The 16,295-nt window shown below is 36.6% G+C and overlaps 3 protein-coding genes across 3 annotated transcripts; all 3 read left to right on the top strand.

Annotated features, from left to right (window-relative positions):
- The first annotated feature begins 736 nt into the window (after window positions 1-736).
- Window positions 737-4,152, top strand: lnp1 (leukemia NUP98 fusion partner 1). The gene is made up of 4 exons (XM_056751119.1): window positions 737-1,140; window positions 2,960-3,190; window positions 3,412-3,510; window positions 3,725-4,152. Exons 1-4 carry the CDS (start codon window positions 985-987, stop codon window positions 3,866-3,868), a joined length of 630 nt encoding a protein of 209 aa, XP_056607097.1. The 5' UTR covers window positions 737-984; the 3' UTR covers window positions 3,869-4,152.
- Window positions 4,153-8,180: 4,028 nt separating this feature from the next.
- tmem45a (transmembrane protein 45a) lies at window positions 8,181-13,960 on the top strand. Its single transcript, XM_056750473.1, has 6 exons — window positions 8,181-8,449; window positions 10,786-10,996; window positions 12,028-12,240; window positions 12,497-12,681; window positions 12,774-12,916; window positions 13,005-13,960. The coding sequence occupies exons 2-6, from the start codon at window positions 10,801-10,803 to the stop codon at window positions 13,099-13,101; spliced, it is 834 nt and encodes a 277-aa protein (XP_056606451.1). The 5' UTR covers window positions 8,181-8,449; window positions 10,786-10,800; the 3' UTR covers window positions 13,102-13,960.
- Window positions 13,961-14,085: 125 nt separating this feature from the next.
- On the top strand, window positions 14,086-16,217 carry sft2d2a (SFT2 domain containing 2a). The gene is made up of 8 exons (XM_056750476.1): window positions 14,086-14,284; window positions 14,476-14,565; window positions 14,803-14,888; window positions 14,974-15,055; window positions 15,293-15,328; window positions 15,426-15,484; window positions 15,589-15,618; window positions 15,875-16,217. The coding sequence occupies exons 1-8, from the start codon at window positions 14,216-14,218 to the stop codon at window positions 15,924-15,926; spliced, it is 504 nt and encodes a 167-aa protein (XP_056606454.1). The 5' UTR covers window positions 14,086-14,215; the 3' UTR covers window positions 15,927-16,217.
- The last annotated feature ends 78 nt before the right edge of the window (window positions 16,218-16,295 follow it).

Raw genomic sequence — 16,295 nt, 5'->3', positions numbered from 1 at the left:
TTAACACTGTCAGTGGCCTCTAATACTGTATCCTACTCCAGAGGCCATGGGAACAACTGGAGCAGGACAGTAGACAAGGCTTGGGGTGGTTGTGGTGTGCCCCAGATTGCTTCTTTCTGAAGGGGAGGGGGTTAATCATATTCTACAAAATGGGGTCATCTCGAAATACATTGGCTACAAAGGAAAAGAGGCTACTCAGCATGCCTTAATAAAAGTACATTGGGAACATTGTGTGGATGCCAACGGTTTTATTGTTATGAGGGTGTTTTTCGTTGGAACAAGTGGATCTTCATTATAAGCATAATTTATATTTACCAGGACAAAGCACCAAATAGCTGCATTTACATTGATACCATATTTCACTTATTGTTCAATGCAAGGCTACAAAATTATAAATACACATGCTCTCATGCACATGCTGGCTCTTGTTGCTGTGGTCCATAATTATTGACAGGTTTGATGTGCTCACTGAGTGGAAAGAATGAGAGAATTGGAGTTGCACAGTGTGTGTGTGACTGCACCATTCACTCCCCCCCGGCCCAGTGCTCTGTAATGGAAAGATTAAAAGCAGAGCACCAACCCAAAAAACACCATCCTCTCTCTCTCCCTCTCCCAGTCTCTTCTGTACTCTCTCCCGCCCCTATAGTATATTCCTCTGCCTTACCCCTCCCACTTTGATGTTAAATAGATTACAGAGGATCCACATGTTCAAAAACCCAGAAGAAATCTGTGCATACATATTTTTGGGTCAGCTTACAGCAGCAAACCCACACGTTGTGAGCACTTAACTGGAAGAATCCAATTACAACCTACCCCACTGCTCTAACACCACCAATACAGTTCAGACGGTCTCAACAGCACTGCCAGGATCATCTCGCATCAGCTACACCCTGGTCCATCTTTCTTTCTAGGAGACGGGAGCCTCACGGAGAGCTCCACACGCAAACCCCCAAGCTGTCTCTTCGGCTGCTTCCCGCGATTATTATGGACAATGAGGAGGATGATGATGGGAACTTCACCAAGTGGATGAGCAGTTACTGGGGGCACGGAGTAGGAGAGGACCACAACAAAGCAAGGAAGAGGAGCTTCACGAGGCACTCGTGCATCAGAAATGACCGCCGTGCCTCTTTGCCCTGCATGGTAAGGCAGTCATCAGTGATGTTGGAGGAAGAGGAATGTTTAGATGTAATTAAAAATGTGCGATACTTAACATATGATTACACAAGTGATTCCCGATGCATTGGAAGGAAATAATATCTATTGAAAAAGTTCAGTCTAGAAGTCTAATAGAGGGCTATGATTGTTTGTTTGGGGCATGATTTGTGTTGTGCTCGACATCTGGGCTCAGCTGATCCTGTAAACACAGCTGGGCAACACATTGCATAATTGCTTTGAAGGCACTTTGCAAACAGGAAAATGTGTACTGACTAGATGAGGTGACCCATCTGCAAATCTATCGGTCCACAGGTTTACAGAAATAAAAGATCAAGAAGAAAGTCAAAAAAGTTGTATGGATTCCCGGTTACTGTTAGCTTTTCTACTGTTAGTTAATAAATGCATGAGTACTCAAACAGATCAAAACAAATAATCTGGCTGTGACCACAATGAATGGAATGTATTTGTAAAAGTGATTGCTTTCGTTGCATATCTTTTAGCTTAATTTTGCTTTGAATATTAATCACATTTTAAATAATGCATAACAAATGCATGATACAAGTTGTATGTTTTAAATGGCTTAAAATTACAAAGGAAATTACTTTATGATAGATTTTATGATACAGGTCTTTTTAATACCAGATAAAATTGTTGTCAATGTTTGCTTTATTTCCTGTGAGCTTTTAAAAACATTTAAGCAATCTGCTACAAAAAATCTTTATTCCCTGATGTTATTTGCCTTTTTGCGATATCATTTAGTTCAGTACTATAAATGTTCAGTGTTTTGTCATCATATTAGTATATTAATCTAACCAGTGGATGCATTAAAAACAAATATTGAACAAACCATTTTTGGCCACTACTATATGCAACATAAAAGAATGTTTTATCATTTCTTTTATTGATTTCACTGGAGGCTATCAGCTATGATTTAGAAGTTGTAATGAATCATGGAAAACATAGGCATTTGTTCAGACTTTGGTGAATTGGTGTGGTATTAAAGATCTAATGGGTTCAGCTCTTGCTAATTATATGCATGTTATCGTTGGTCAAACCCCAGAGTGCTGTTTCAAAACTCACCAGCAGAAATTGCTATTCATGATTTTACTGACGTACATAGGGGAATTCTGCTCAGCGCGCAATGTTTACGTTGTAACCGAAGATCTTCAAACAAATCCTTCAAACCTTTGTTTAAAATGATAAAAAAGCTTTTGCTACCTACAATATCTGCATTTGCTTAAAATGTTTCATTATATATTGTAATCAGCACATTATACAGTAGTAAATGGCATCACCCCAAGGTTACTAAGCAAGGCTCTTGTAATTACCTTCATTCAAGAGAAAGGATTTACGACTCACTCAAGAATAATTAACCTATTCTAACCCTTCCCAAAACAGAGCTTATTAACTAATGTGAGTCTTTCCTGCAATTAATTTTAAAGAATTAATTAGCCAAATGATTATACAAGTGAATTTTAAGCATCTAATGTGATTTTGCAGTTGTCATTTTTGCTTCATTATTTAGGTTTGGGACATCACTGCATACTGTATTTTCACTATATTGACCATATTTGTAAACATATAACTACAAAATTTTGGGGTGTTCCTTTAGCTCAAACTGTAGATTACGACACACGCAGAAAATGTGTTAGAATGTACATTAAAATACATATTGAATTGGATCAAAGCATCTGCCATAAATTTAAATATGAGTATTGCATGATTCTAGTTCAAATTTGGTGAATATTATCAATGAGTAGAAGATAGTTTATCAATGCTTTCTTTTTCTCATTTAACAAAATAGTCACAGCTAGAGGCCATGCAGAATCAGATCCATGCAAATGTTGGGCCCTCTGTCCACCTAATGACCCGTGAAGAAAAAGAGATGCACTCCCACCCTCGGGCCCGCCGTGTGTCTTCAGACGAAAGCCGGACCAAAGTGGTGGGACCTGAGTGTCACATCCCCACCATTCCAGAGCTCTCCGAGACCTTGGAGAAGCGGCTACGTTTCCACAACCAGAAATCGATATCAACAGTGAGTTAAGAACCAGACAACATCACACAGTTTTATATCACAAATAGGACTGTAGTTAAATCCATTTGACTGTTTGCAGGACCCCCTAGACTTAGCTTATTTTGTTGCCACCATCCACCACACCACTAGCTATGACTCTAATCCCATATATAGTTTGGCAATGTGTTTATAATCAAACAATAAAATAATAAATCAGATTATTTTGTCTTGTGTGTTTTTAGGATGATACGGACAGTATATGTCTTATTTGCCATGACGAATTGAGGAACAGCAGAGGTGGCATCCGAGAACTTCACTGCGCCCATCATTTCCATAAAGAGGTAAACATTTTGCTGAATCATAATTCTTTCATGTTGCACAAAATTACTTTATATGTTCCAAGTATTGCTGTAAAATAAATCTTACACTAGTGCTGGCCTGGGCCAGCTCTGTATTGCACATTTAGAACAGAATAGAATGGAGTTTTTTTGTAACTTGCTGCTCTTGTGCCAGCCATGACACTGAAAATGTTGTCTCTGATTATGGATTTGGTAGAGAAAATGTCCAGAGCATGGTGCACGACCACGTAGCAGGAGTTCTGCTGCTGCATGCGAGCGAGGGAAAGAGGTGCCATTCTGCCACGCCCAGGAAGAATACCACTTGCCCCATCGCCAGCTCTCTTTACGGAGACAACGTTAATGGATTCTAGTGAAATGACTGCTTGAATACATAGCACAACAGTAAATTAGTGATCATTCAGTGTATTCAATTTGATTTTGTTTTTAGCTCCACACTTCTACAAAAAGGTTCAACAGTCATTTCCTTGTAGTTAAATATGTTGTACCACTTAACTGTATATTTATTTTTTGATTGATCAGATAAACTCTTCAGACGTCATTGCACATTATGATTGTTTTTATTTCCAACTGTACTTTAGATCATACCTTGAAACTGTGACTTTCTCAAAGATGCATGTTTGCTTATTGTTGTTAGACTGGATAACTATAAATGCAAAACTATTTATTTACAGATCATATGTCCTGAGTCACTGTTGAGGATATTCAATAGTTTGTTAAACACACATGCTGGAAATTAGCTGGTGGCTAATCAGGCCACTGTAATGGAAATCAATAGTTGTCCAAAATTCTGTCTCACAGAGAAACAAAGGTCAGTTGTCATGCAAGTGTCAGCACGACATTACAATGACTAGTTCCATAACTTTTATGAGCTTAATGTATACACATTCTATAAACCTAGAGTCTTTTCCAATATAATTAACAAGAACACATAACAGCATGCAGTTTATGTTTGCATAAAGTACTATAAGAACGCTTTTGCATCATCGTGCCGAATCGTTCTCGTTGCTTAATCGGGACTCCGTGCCGATCCATGCCAGCCGAAACGTAATGGATCATTTTCATTTTTTGAATGTGAATACAAATTCGTCACTCACTGCCTTGGTAATAAAAGAGACTGAGCTATGGTTGCTTTCATTAGAACGATTCAATTCCGAGCTGAGAACAGTTTATAATCGTGTCGTATCAGACCAGGCTCATGTGGAAACATGCTTACAACGATTCGGCGCAATGGTGGAAAAGCTCTCTAAGACTCAAGTTTGGACACATCTATAAACACAAACTCAAGTATAAATATACTTCGCTGGTCGTTTTATATTTAACTTCTTCCAACCAAGTTAATAATGTACAATGTATATGTTTAAGCATTTAGATCGTTGTGTTTTTTTTTGCTATGACAAATATAAAATTAAACTGGTTGTATATGTTGTGCCAGTAAAATGTTTTAATTTTGTACAGGTTAAGCGAAATGTGGCATGCTTATATAAACCCTGGCTTTGAATGACCCTCTAGAATTTAACTTTCCTCTTTTTAAAGGGCCGTTTACAAGAGACCGTTTTCAAGTGAAAGTGCAAAACAATTTATGCGATTTGGCTGTCCGTTTACACGAAAACGGCGTTTTAGGGGACTGATAACGCAAACTTTTGAAAACGGGTTTCAAAGTGCAAGTTTTAGTAGATGGTTGGTTAACTATGTTGATGTCGCCAACTACTGGCGTGGCATGCGTAATACAGCGTTTTAGTAATTTTTGTGAATCTGTGTAAACGCGAATTGTTTTTATATCGTTGTTGTGTGTACGTGAAACCTTTCAAAATCTCAAAAGAAAAACGTTTCCGTTTTTCATCGTGTAAATGTGGCCTAAGTGTTCAAGCCCCTCTAGTGACCCTCTGCTCAGTTTCCCTCCACAGTGTAACCGTGGCCAGCGAGCGAGAGCTATGGGAGTTAACCTCTCTCCACGACCAACAGAGAAGTTCTAGCGACAGACGCTAAAAACTGCGCTCTAATGCCTTATTTTTAGATATCCCGTCTCCCATCCGGACCGTCGATGGTTCGAGGCCCGCGCAGAGCGGTGCGAGAAGAACATGGCACAACAGCATAGCCATTTTTGTTTTGTTTGCCTCAACAAGCTAGATTGTAAATTCTAACAACTATATTATCACAGAGATCTGGTATCCTTTGTACAATATCTTGTTTCATTCTGTGTTTAATATGCCATTGGTCTAATATTGACTTGACTGTCTTTAAAAACACGTTGCAGAACGTCAACTTTAAGTGTGAGACAGACAGACAGGAAGGCTGAACAGAATAGTGTCTGCGGCAGTCATACAGTACATATGATTACATGCTTACCCTGTAGGAGACAATAGTTAAAAAGGCAATAGTCACTGGCGGATATGAAATCTTAATTGTGGCGTTTGAAGTGTCCCTGTCCTCTCAGGGCCTGTATAGTCTGCACACAACACTACTTGAGATACGCTATGGTTGAACGGATTAGGATCATGTCTCCACCACTTTTGGGAAGAAATTTAAAAATTCTTCCGGAAGGTGTGTATTGTTTAGGTGCCATCATCTATAACTCATGGAAAGCGCTGGATGTGCCTGCTTTTCTCGCAATCTCGTGCTGCTCACACTCGTAAGTTATTTGCGGAATACAGAACAGTGAATTCAGAAACACGGCCAGTATAAAAATGTCAGTATTCACCACAAAAACGCGTTAACAAATGAACAAGTGACATTTTTAGTCATAGAAATAAACTGTTTTAAGGTGTTACGCACCGCAACAGCCAAGTGACCTTCCCCAAATAACAGTTTGAAAACAATTTATTAAAGTATTGTTTTGTCATCTCTGTCCCCACCACTTTTCTAATTTTTTCATTTCTTAATTTTGGTGTCATATGAATTTGCTAATTAGAATACCAGATTACACGTCACGATGGGTCGAAAAAAACGATAACAACAACGATCATACTTTTTATGGCAGGGACAGTGAAAATGATGTCAGAGCAAGTAAAATTTTGAATCACTGCCTGAGCCAGTAGAAAATTTGCAAGCGTTGAGCCCTGCAGCTGCAACAATACACAAGTTTATTAGTTTACCTTATTTGTTTAGCTGCGAGATTAAATATAGGATTCACATATTACCTGACAGTTCAGAGAAGTATAATAGTTCAGGAAAGGATACTAGTGAAAGCTTGCGTGCCCCAGACAGTGTAGAATACAATTGACACATTTAACAAATAACATTATAAATATTTAACCATTTTACATAACATTTATATATAGTATATACACTACAATAAAACAATAAATAACTAAACAGATTAGCCAAATAACATACACGTTTACAATACACATTCAACAAATAACATTAGACAAATTTAGACATTTTACAAATAACAGTATAATTTCATATACAGTATATACACTAAAATAAAACAATATTTTTTTTTTTTTCTTTTTACAAAATATACAACAGAATACGAATTATCCACAATGCAGAGAGTGGTTGTAGATGTAATGGTCGGTAAATAGATGTTGTCAGAGTATTATTGTGTTAAAGTGCAGGGCATGCTGCATTGAAGTCCAGTTGGTAAAAATGTTGGTGATGGTGGTGGAGTTAAAGTGCATGGTGAATGGTATAGACAGAGATCTCAAGCTTCATTGGTTCTTTTCCTACATACCACTATTCTCTTGCCTATTTCCCTCTGTGCTGGCAACAGAACAGGATGTTTGGCTGGTCTGAAAACCATCCAGGCTTAAGTGTCTAAACCACAAAGCCTTGCACTTCCATTAAGTAGCCTGCTACATGTAACATCCACATTACTCATTAACCTGCTAAACTAAAATGAGGATTTCAGTCACAGCCAAAAATAGCATCTTTCTAATGTTTCAGAAATGTAAATATTAAGTTACAGTTGTAGAACATAATGTAAACATTATTTGAACAGATTTCATACTTTAATATTCACATGTTATGTCTATATTGTTCATGTATTGCTTTTTATATTTGTATAGCCTATCTTTTTTCATAGCTTACCTTTAAGGAACAGTTTAAGAGACTAACTACTAGTGCTATGATATTGTCAAGTTTGAATGCCACATATTATAAAACGTGAAATATACTTGATGCGGATCATAATGCCGGGACACGATCTTAACATCTTCCTCTGACCGTGCCTTTGTGCACGTAGCCTACACAAACTCTGGGTTTATGTCCCGCCCTACAATCATAAACAGACAAAAACCTAACGAAATAATGTGCTCTTATTCACTATGTATTTATCTACAAATGGGCCAACCAAATAGAAACACTTTTTTCCGTTATCCTTTATTGAATTGAACCGATTCAAGTTACTGTACTGTTTAAAGTTTGTGTCAGCATGACTTAATTTAATAGCGGACTGTAAATGATTTTTCCAAGGTTTTGTGACAAAACGAAGACCAAGGAAACGATGTTTTACGTTTCTGACCCACTTAAATTTGTTGTTGACTGTCTAGCAAGCTCGTCGACTCCGTTCCACTCGAGAAAAAGTGCACACGTGGAAAAGACGCCAACGCGTGAGGGACATGCAACCTAACCAATCAGCACCACCATCAATGACGTCCACGCACTCGCACGAGCCAATCGTTTATTAGGGTGGGAGGTTCTAGTTAAAAGACGCTCTGGAACGATAAACCCTATAAATCTGGCGGCGAAACAGCTGGAAAAGTGGGAGAAGTTGTTGGGAGTTCCAGATATAGTTCCAAAATGGTCAAAACACATTAGTTGTTTCGCATGCGGAGGCCGCGCGACGATGTTTGAGCGAATTTGATTATCTGTTAACTGTTATAGCACCAGATGTGGATAGTCTAACGAGAGAAAACATCGACTCTGAGATTTCATCTTTTTTTCCAAAAAAATCCCATATATTTGGTCAGTCTCCAAGGTAAGACCACTTTGTCCAATTACTGTTTACGCTTTTATTAATTCATACGTGAAGTAACGGACCTGTGTCATGCTGATGTATTTCTGGTCCTTACATTTTATGTACGACATAATCTTTGGTGAATAAATACAATCACAGCATTCCCATATTTTCAGTCTGTGTTAACACTCCGGAAAGCTCTATTTGGTCTTACGCCTTGAGAAAAGCTCAATAAAACGTAAATCAGTAGACTTTTATACCCAGTATAACTTTCGGATGTTTACGCCTATTACAGTATAAAGTGCTTGTATAGTACAAAGTTTCCCAGGAAGGGTCCTACACTGGTGTATAAGGATTTAAAACATGAGTCAGCTTGTCCTGTCACGTGTTAGTTTTTATTATGAATTATTCGTTATTCGTATTGTTGACACGTGCAATGAGAAAAGCTATCCAGAAACTTCACATTATAAAAATGACCCATAGTTTTACTACAAATAAAGAACATAACTATAATTAAATAACAGTAACCACATATTAACCATGGTTTTCCTACAATAACTATTGTTTAACTGTGGTATTTATTTATAGTTAAACGAATGCAAATCAATCTGCCGTATTAACATGGTTACTATTAGGGTATTTAATCCAGTTTAATTGTATAAATGATTTAAGAATTTATTTGTTTTTATTTACATAATTTCTTGGACAATTCAGATCATCCCTCTTTAGAGAGGTACAGAGCTTTGTCTCCATGGTGACAGAAGAGCATCCTGAGGGGTGTTTCAGACCCCTGAAAGGCTGCATAGATCAAAGCTGAATCACAGATGCTAATCATTTTCAGTGCCGCAAGTGCTATAATAAAATCGATGGCCGGTAAAGATTAATAAGAAGCGGAAATAGGTCATTCTTCAGTTTATTTTCTTATTAGTACACCTTCTGCTAATTCCACTTGTATTCCAATCTTTTTAACGTGTTTGAATTTTAACTAAGTTGTAAACAGAAGGTTATCTGATAAGAGGTTATGGTCTCAAGGACACACTTACACTGATTAAACACTTACACATCTGATTATTGCAGTAATGACTGCCTTTATTTTAAACAGATAATTTTGTCGCAAGATCTGAATGTCATTGGTGTGGTATACTGATCCAACCTGGATTAAATGTCATACAAAAATCAGATACTAGAAAAGGAAAAGAGCAAAATACCTTTTTCCTGTTGCTTTCCTGAGTATTACTCCACACATGTTTGAATGATTGGATGAGAAAAAGGTTGATTTTATGTTGATGTTATACTGTATAACATCAAACACCTTATATAGTGTGAATAGCACTATTATCGATTTTTAGAATGGGGTAACACATACAGTTTCTGCAAATCTCATATTAATCTTGAGTACCTATACAGTATTGCATACTCGTATCTTCTAAGAGTATTTAGTTTCATCGAATTTATAAAACTGAGATAAAGCTGTACGATTATTTCCGGAAAAAGATGAGCAGCTGGAGGCAGGCACGGGGGACTGAACTACAGCACGAGCACACAATACATCATCCCATGATCCCTTTGTGTTGTTTACATTATGCACGTACTCGCCGATTGCCAACAAAACATAAACATATGACTTCGTTTACTTTCGGCATGCGGTTCATGTCCGGCATCTTTTAGCACTAGGACTACGCCATCTATCAGTTTCGTGAAACTATCTCCAAATCCAGATTATATCCACCGTTTATATAACATTAATCACTGAAATGCAGGGAGCAAACAAACACAGCTAAACTTCTGCAAGCCGAGAGTCCTGGGGCAGGGTATCGAGCACAGAAATACTACGCCATACATTCAACTCATTTTTTAACAAGTTAACCATGCAAAGCATGAGAAGCCAGCACGTTTAACAGTGTAAGTCAGAATGCATGAAATTGCATGTTACCCCATTTTTAATGTTCTGTCAGCTTTTCTGATTTTTTTTATTCATCTCAGTTCTGACCTATATTTTCAGCTGTTTACTGTTTTTTTGTGAGTTGTTTTAAATAGCACTGTTTAGGTGCTCATCTGGACCCACATTATAGGGGCTCTAGGAATTTGATTTGCTTCTACGACATCTTCTACTGCCCTCTGTCTGTGTATGCATGTCTGAAATGGTTTGCTTATTTTTATTTTGGAGGGCCATGAAATTTTTAAGAAGTGTTTTTGGCTTTCTGTATTTGGCTTTTTTAGCCTCCACCCTGTTGCCTGCCACACAAGTTTTTGAAACAACTTGTTAACCATAGTCCACTGAACATATCAATTACTTAACATTTTGAAGACAATGTTATTGTGACTTTTTAAAACAAGATTGTCCTTTGAATTTTTAGGCCATTTAAGAAGTCATGGGAAGTTTTAAAGGCCATGCTTTACCTGGAAGTTTCTTCCTAATAACTGGTTTGTGGTGGGCCGGAAAGCAGTCATTTCTGTACACTGCCCGCAAGAACAAAAGTGCTGGTGCAGGAAGGCTTGCAACCAGAGCTACCCAACGGCGCATAGAAATCTTTGAAGCTGCAGTCATTTTGTCATTTTCTATTATTGGTAAGTTGCTGCCATGCCTTTCTTGTTACAAAATCAAAGAGAATAAATAAAGGCTCCTTAAAATCTGCATCACTGTATGATCTCTTGTCATTACAAACCTGAATGACTTTCTTCCTTCCATAGAATACAAAAGAAGATATTTTGAAGAAAGTTGGTACTGAACCGAACAGCACTGACCCCCATTCACTTCTATTGTATGAACACAAAACCAATGCAAGTGAATGGGGGCTTATTAACAACATTCTTCAAAATATCTTCTTTTGTGTCCTGCGAAAGATAGAAAGTCATATAGGTTTGAAATGACAAGAGGTCACGTAAATAATGACCAAATTTTTATTTTTGGGTGAACTATCTACCACGTTAAGTTTCAGCAAGGAACCCCTATTTCTATCATTGTTGTTGGCATATACAGTTCTTGGGTCAGCTGTATAGTAGTTACATTTTTCTTTTGATGTTACATTAAGTTTCCGAAGTTCCGTGTATTGTCTTCTTGTTTGTTTGTTTTTCTACATTCTACTGCATAAGTGATGACTGTTCAGGGAGTAATACACAAACGTCTGCACAAAATTGTTCTCAAGATGTTTATTTATATCTTTTGCTTTAGTGTGCCAGTGTAAATACCTAAATAGATTTCCAAATATTATTTGACAGAACAGGAACTGTGACAACATCTCAGAAATTTTTCCTGTTGACATTTAAAAGCAAAAGATTTTAATAAACAACATTTTTTCTGGCTTTGTGAAGCATCTGATGTGACTAAGACTTATGCACAGTGCTGTACTAAATATCTAAATTCAAGATAAAAAAAGATTTAGAGATTGTATCTTAAGTCTATGTCTAATGACCTTTTTAGGCTGTACATTACATTTTGTTAATCCTGTATATTACAGCTTCAGACGTAACAAACAGTTTTTTTCAGCTTTTTTGGGCTGGCAGACATGCCAGAAACCTAAATGCCAAAAAGGATTGTTTCGTCCGATGTCCCCTTCAAATGCTACTGATAATAACTTATTTTTTTTATATTTTCACAGGCATGCTGGCAGAACAGTTTTTGGCAGGTGGGCCTAAGTTTCATCTGTATGATTCTTCCTCTCAGCGCTGGGAGCAGCTCATGAACTGGCAGCACAGCACCATGTACCTGTTCTTTGCTATCTCAGGAGCCGTATCGCTCACCGTCCACAGCACAGATATTGCCCCACTGGCATTAGACCGTATGCTTCTGGGTCTTGCCTTCTTTAATGAGGGTAAGATCATGGTCTGTCTGTTCCCTCTAAAATGGAAATTCCAAAGCAATTCAGAAAAGTAATATGTGGAGGGTATTTAAACATTTAAAAAATATAGTTTTACCATGGGAGATTGTGTAATTTAACTATTGACAAATGTATATATTCATACATAACGCAGAGTGTCAGAGAACTTTATTTACACTGATAATCAAGTATACAGTTCATGTCATGAAATCATGTCATTAAAGGAAATGTGCATGTTTGCTTTTTGCAGGATTCCTCTTTCTTTATCATTTGCACGGAAGAGACATGCTTGACATCCTCGTTCACACCCTTCTACTCTATGCCGTCTTTGGACAAGCTCTTATCTGCTTTCTGGAGGTTTTCCACAGGGGGAATATACTGCTAGAATTGCTAAGAGCCACTCTTACCATACTGCAGGGCAGCTGGTTCTGGCAGGTCTGTATGTGTGTGAGCCTGTATGTGAATAGACAAATCAAATAAATATGTTTTCTTTTGTTTAAATGCAACTACTTACATCCTTTTTTTAGGTTGGCTATGTGTTATACCCCCCTAGTGAAGTTAAATGGGATATGAAAGACCATGACAATGCTATGTTCGTAACACTATGCTATTGCTGGCATCTAGCATTTGCATTATTCGTTGTTTCTGTAGTGTACTGCTCTGTTCTCAGGTGAGTGTATACAAATTGACCCTTTTGTAAAATGATGTGACATACAGTAGATTAAACGTAATGTAATTGTTCTGTGTTCTCTCTCCAGTTGTGTCCGTTCCAAAGTGAGGAGAATGCCACCCATGGAAATGGGGCTCTTGAAACCGAGGGAGAAAGAAGTGGAGTCTGAAGATGAAATTTTATGAGTTTTTCACACGCACACATCCTGCTCAGCATCCATTTGCATTTTAACATTGTTTCAGAGAAAGACGACGCAATTAAGTCTAAGAGATAAAGACACAGGGGAATTGACACTAAATTTAGGCCAATCTTAATTTCCTCAAGAGCTATTGGCAGAAGTCACAGTGTGTTTGCTTTAGGGAGCAACATTGACAGTCTTGCCTATTAGTTTCTTCAAACAAGTGACCACTACATCACTCCACGCAGCTGTACATGGAATATAGTGTGGTCACTTATTATTTATTTATTTTTTACATTTCCATCCCCAGTTTCTATGAGACATCTCAGGATCAATCTACCCCTTGCTGAAAAAAACAATTACTTGATTTCTTTGTTTCCCTTGTATTTTACTTGATTGTTTTATGGTCTTTATATTTTTATGTTATTAATACATATTTGCATTGTTTCTCATTGGTTTAATAGTGTGTAAGTTTGGGAAATATTTGTGCCTTTTCAGTATTTTATTTGTTTTCACACTAGGATGTGATGTTATATTTGTATTTAATAGTTTTTCATGGTATTATGAAATGCATATCCAGATCACTGTAGTTTGATGAACCTTAGACTCTAAAGTCATGAAATGAAAGATGTCCTGATGTTTCAATTCTTGGCAGCCATGACAATATCTTAACTGGTCTGTTTTGAATTGTGCAATAGCATTCTTTTGATTTACACTCAAGTTTATTTCAAGATGGTCAATTGTATGAAATCTGACATTTTCAATGTCTTAGGACATGTATTTATTGATTTCATTTAATTTGATTAGATGATAAATATAATTTAAACAGCTTCTAAAACATTAATAAATATTCTAAATTAAAAACAGTACATCTGTGCTATTATTAATTGCTGTTGTTCATTTGGCTGGTATACTCTTGATCTTTGGACAGAATTAAATGGCTCAAATCTGTACAAAACCTTTGGAAACACACGTGAATTACCAATAGGTGGCGCGCTTAAACAACAGGTGGTTGTAGTGTTTTGAAAGGAACCCAGAAGGTGAAGGTATGATGTCAAACGACTGCCAGCTGGACGATGAGACTTCAATAGTTTAACAGATATTAAGATATTTATACAACCATGGACAAACTCAGGGCATTTCTGGGTGGTCGTGATCATGGAAACAATGAAAACCGTAATGTACTGCAGGTACTGTAATGCCCTGTTTTGAGAACAATAACAATTAAACAAGTTAACGTAGTTGTGATTTCCAGCGTTTGATTTCCTTGTATACTTACTAAAATAATATGTCGCTAATTTCTTATCTAAAGTTTGGTAAGTGATTTTCTTCGCAACGAAACGTGTACTTTAAATCACGGTTGTCGCTTCACTCAACTTAGGTGGCGAATGAAGCGTCCACGCTGGGATGGGGAACTCGAGTGAAAGGATTCATCGCCTGTATGGTCATCGGAATAGTTTGTTCTATCTTGGTCAGTGACTTGTACTTTAAATATAATAAATTTAGGTTATCCCAACATACTAAAGCGAATTGAAAAGGGAGAGGCGAAAAGTTGTATCACCGGTTTGACTAGCTTACAGGAATGCCAAAGAAATATGCACATGGCTTTTAAAGTATCTTTAGTAGAGTAAAATTATTTAATGCAACTTCCTAATAATGTTTGTATAATCTTTTTTGTATCATTTTTAATAAAGTTTCTATGTCTCAGGGAGTGTGTTGCCTGTTTATTCCCAAAATGGGTATAATTATCTTCATTGTTTTTTACACATTCGGCAATGTATGTTCCTTAGTAAGGTGAGTCGCCAAGTCCACTGCAATTTAAATGTGATAACTATTTATTATTTTGGTTTAATGATTTTAATCTTTAACTCATTGGCAGCACTATGTTTTTGATGGGACCTGTCAATCAGCTGAAACGTATGTGTGACAAGACCAGAGCCTTTGCTACAATTGTTATGATAGTGAGTTATTGCTTGACAGTCACTTCCACCACAATAATTCACTTACTCACACCACACTAATTCAATCTTACAAAAAACATACAATAAGGATCTTATTTTTATTGAAACATTTTAGGTGAGTCTTACAGTGGATTGAAACCTTGTTGCTTTTTTAGACAACCAACCTTGAAAACATTCACACCACTTGTATGAAGTCAATTCCAGTATACTAAGTTTCACATTTCTTTTGTTCTATAGACATGTCTAGTTCTCACACTATGTGCAGCATTTTGGGTGAGTCGTGATCTAAATTTAATCTTTATTTTATACTGAATCAGATTATTATGTTTTTTTTTTTTACTTTTTATTAACCCCATTGTCTGAACCACAGTGGAAAATCTTTGCACTTACTTTGCTGTTTGTCATTCTGCAAGTCATTGCATTTGCTTGGTAAGTTTTCACTGATGTGTGACCGCTAATATACTTAAGCATGCCATTTATCAATGTATTGTATAACCAAATGCATAACACTAAATTGTGTTTTTTTTCTATAGGTATGGGCTATCATATATTCCATTTGCAAGGTTCGTAATATTTTGTTTTGAAAAGCGTTGTGGAATTGTACTTTAAATCTCTGTTTAGGCTACATTAATGTTAATTCTTGTTTAGATCTGTTATCAGTTATTATATAATAGATATGAACAGATCGATGACTGCATGTTTTAAGCTTGACCTTTAAAATGACATCCGTAAACAAACATATTGTAATAACCTGGCCACTTTAGATAATCAAGTTTGCTTTTAACTCTGTTTTAAATTATTTTAACTTTGTTCAATCAGAGACGCAATCCTGAAGTTTTTCTCCATGCTGTGCTCAAAGTGTGTGAAATGAAGACTTTTTTTAACCGTCTCTCAGCGATGCCACTCCACAAATGATCAACAATACAACAAGAGTTTCCTAGTAATAATGTCTATTTCGACATTTTGCTGGTCAAAGTAAAGTTCTAACCAAAGTACAAGACTGCTATTTACTGAATGTGTTTTATTTTTTTACAAACATTGTAAAACATAAAGCCTACAAGAAAGAAACTGGATATATATAAATATATTGGAATTGTAGCTACTACTTGAATTACCTTTTTCTTTTTGTCATTCTTATTGTATAAAATGAACAGATCCTGTAAATAAAGACTAGTTTTATCAGATCATTTTTGTTTGTCTTAAACATGTTGTGTGTCTAATAAAGTTATTGTATAATCTA

This window comes from Triplophysa dalaica, chromosome 6, assembly GCF_015846415.1.
Source record: "Triplophysa dalaica isolate WHDGS20190420 chromosome 6, ASM1584641v1, whole genome shotgun sequence".
Classification (NCBI taxonomy): domain Eukaryota; kingdom Metazoa; phylum Chordata; class Actinopteri; order Cypriniformes; family Nemacheilidae; genus Triplophysa; species Triplophysa dalaica.
This window is presented reverse-complemented; position numbering and strand designations above follow the sequence as displayed.

Bases quoted from the DNA above. Each gene is read 5' to 3' on its own strand.
- lnp1 (XM_056751119.1), top strand. From the start codon at position 985: ATGGACAATGAGGAGGATGATGATGGGAACTTCACCAAGTGGATGAGC. The intron at 3,191-3,411 runs GTGAGTTAAGAA...GTGTGTTTTTAG, and splicing joins ACCAGAAATCGATATCAACA to GATGATACGGACAGTATATG. The intron at 3,511-3,724 runs GTAAACATTTTG...TGGATTTGGTAG, and splicing joins CCCATCATTTCCATAAAGAG to AGAAAATGTCCAGAGCATGG.
- tmem45a (XM_056750473.1), top strand. From the start codon at position 10,801: ATGGGAAGTTTTAAAGGCCATGCTTTACCTGGAAGTTTCTTCCTAATA. The intron at 10,997-12,027 runs GTAAGTTGCTGC...ATATTTTCACAG, and splicing joins TTTGTCATTTTCTATTATTG to GCATGCTGGCAGAACAGTTT. The intron at 12,917-13,004 runs GTGAGTGTATAC...TTCTCTCTCCAG, and splicing joins GTGTACTGCTCTGTTCTCAG to TTGTGTCCGTTCCAAAGTGA.
- sft2d2a (XM_056750476.1), top strand. From the start codon at position 14,216: ATGGACAAACTCAGGGCATTTCTGGGTGGTCGTGATCATGGAAACAAT. The intron at 14,889-14,973 runs GTGAGTCGCCAA...ACTCATTGGCAG, and splicing joins AATGTATGTTCCTTAGTAAG to CACTATGTTTTTGATGGGAC. The intron at 15,485-15,588 runs GTAAGTTTTCAC...TTTTTTCTATAG, and splicing joins CAAGTCATTGCATTTGCTTG to GTATGGGCTATCATATATTC.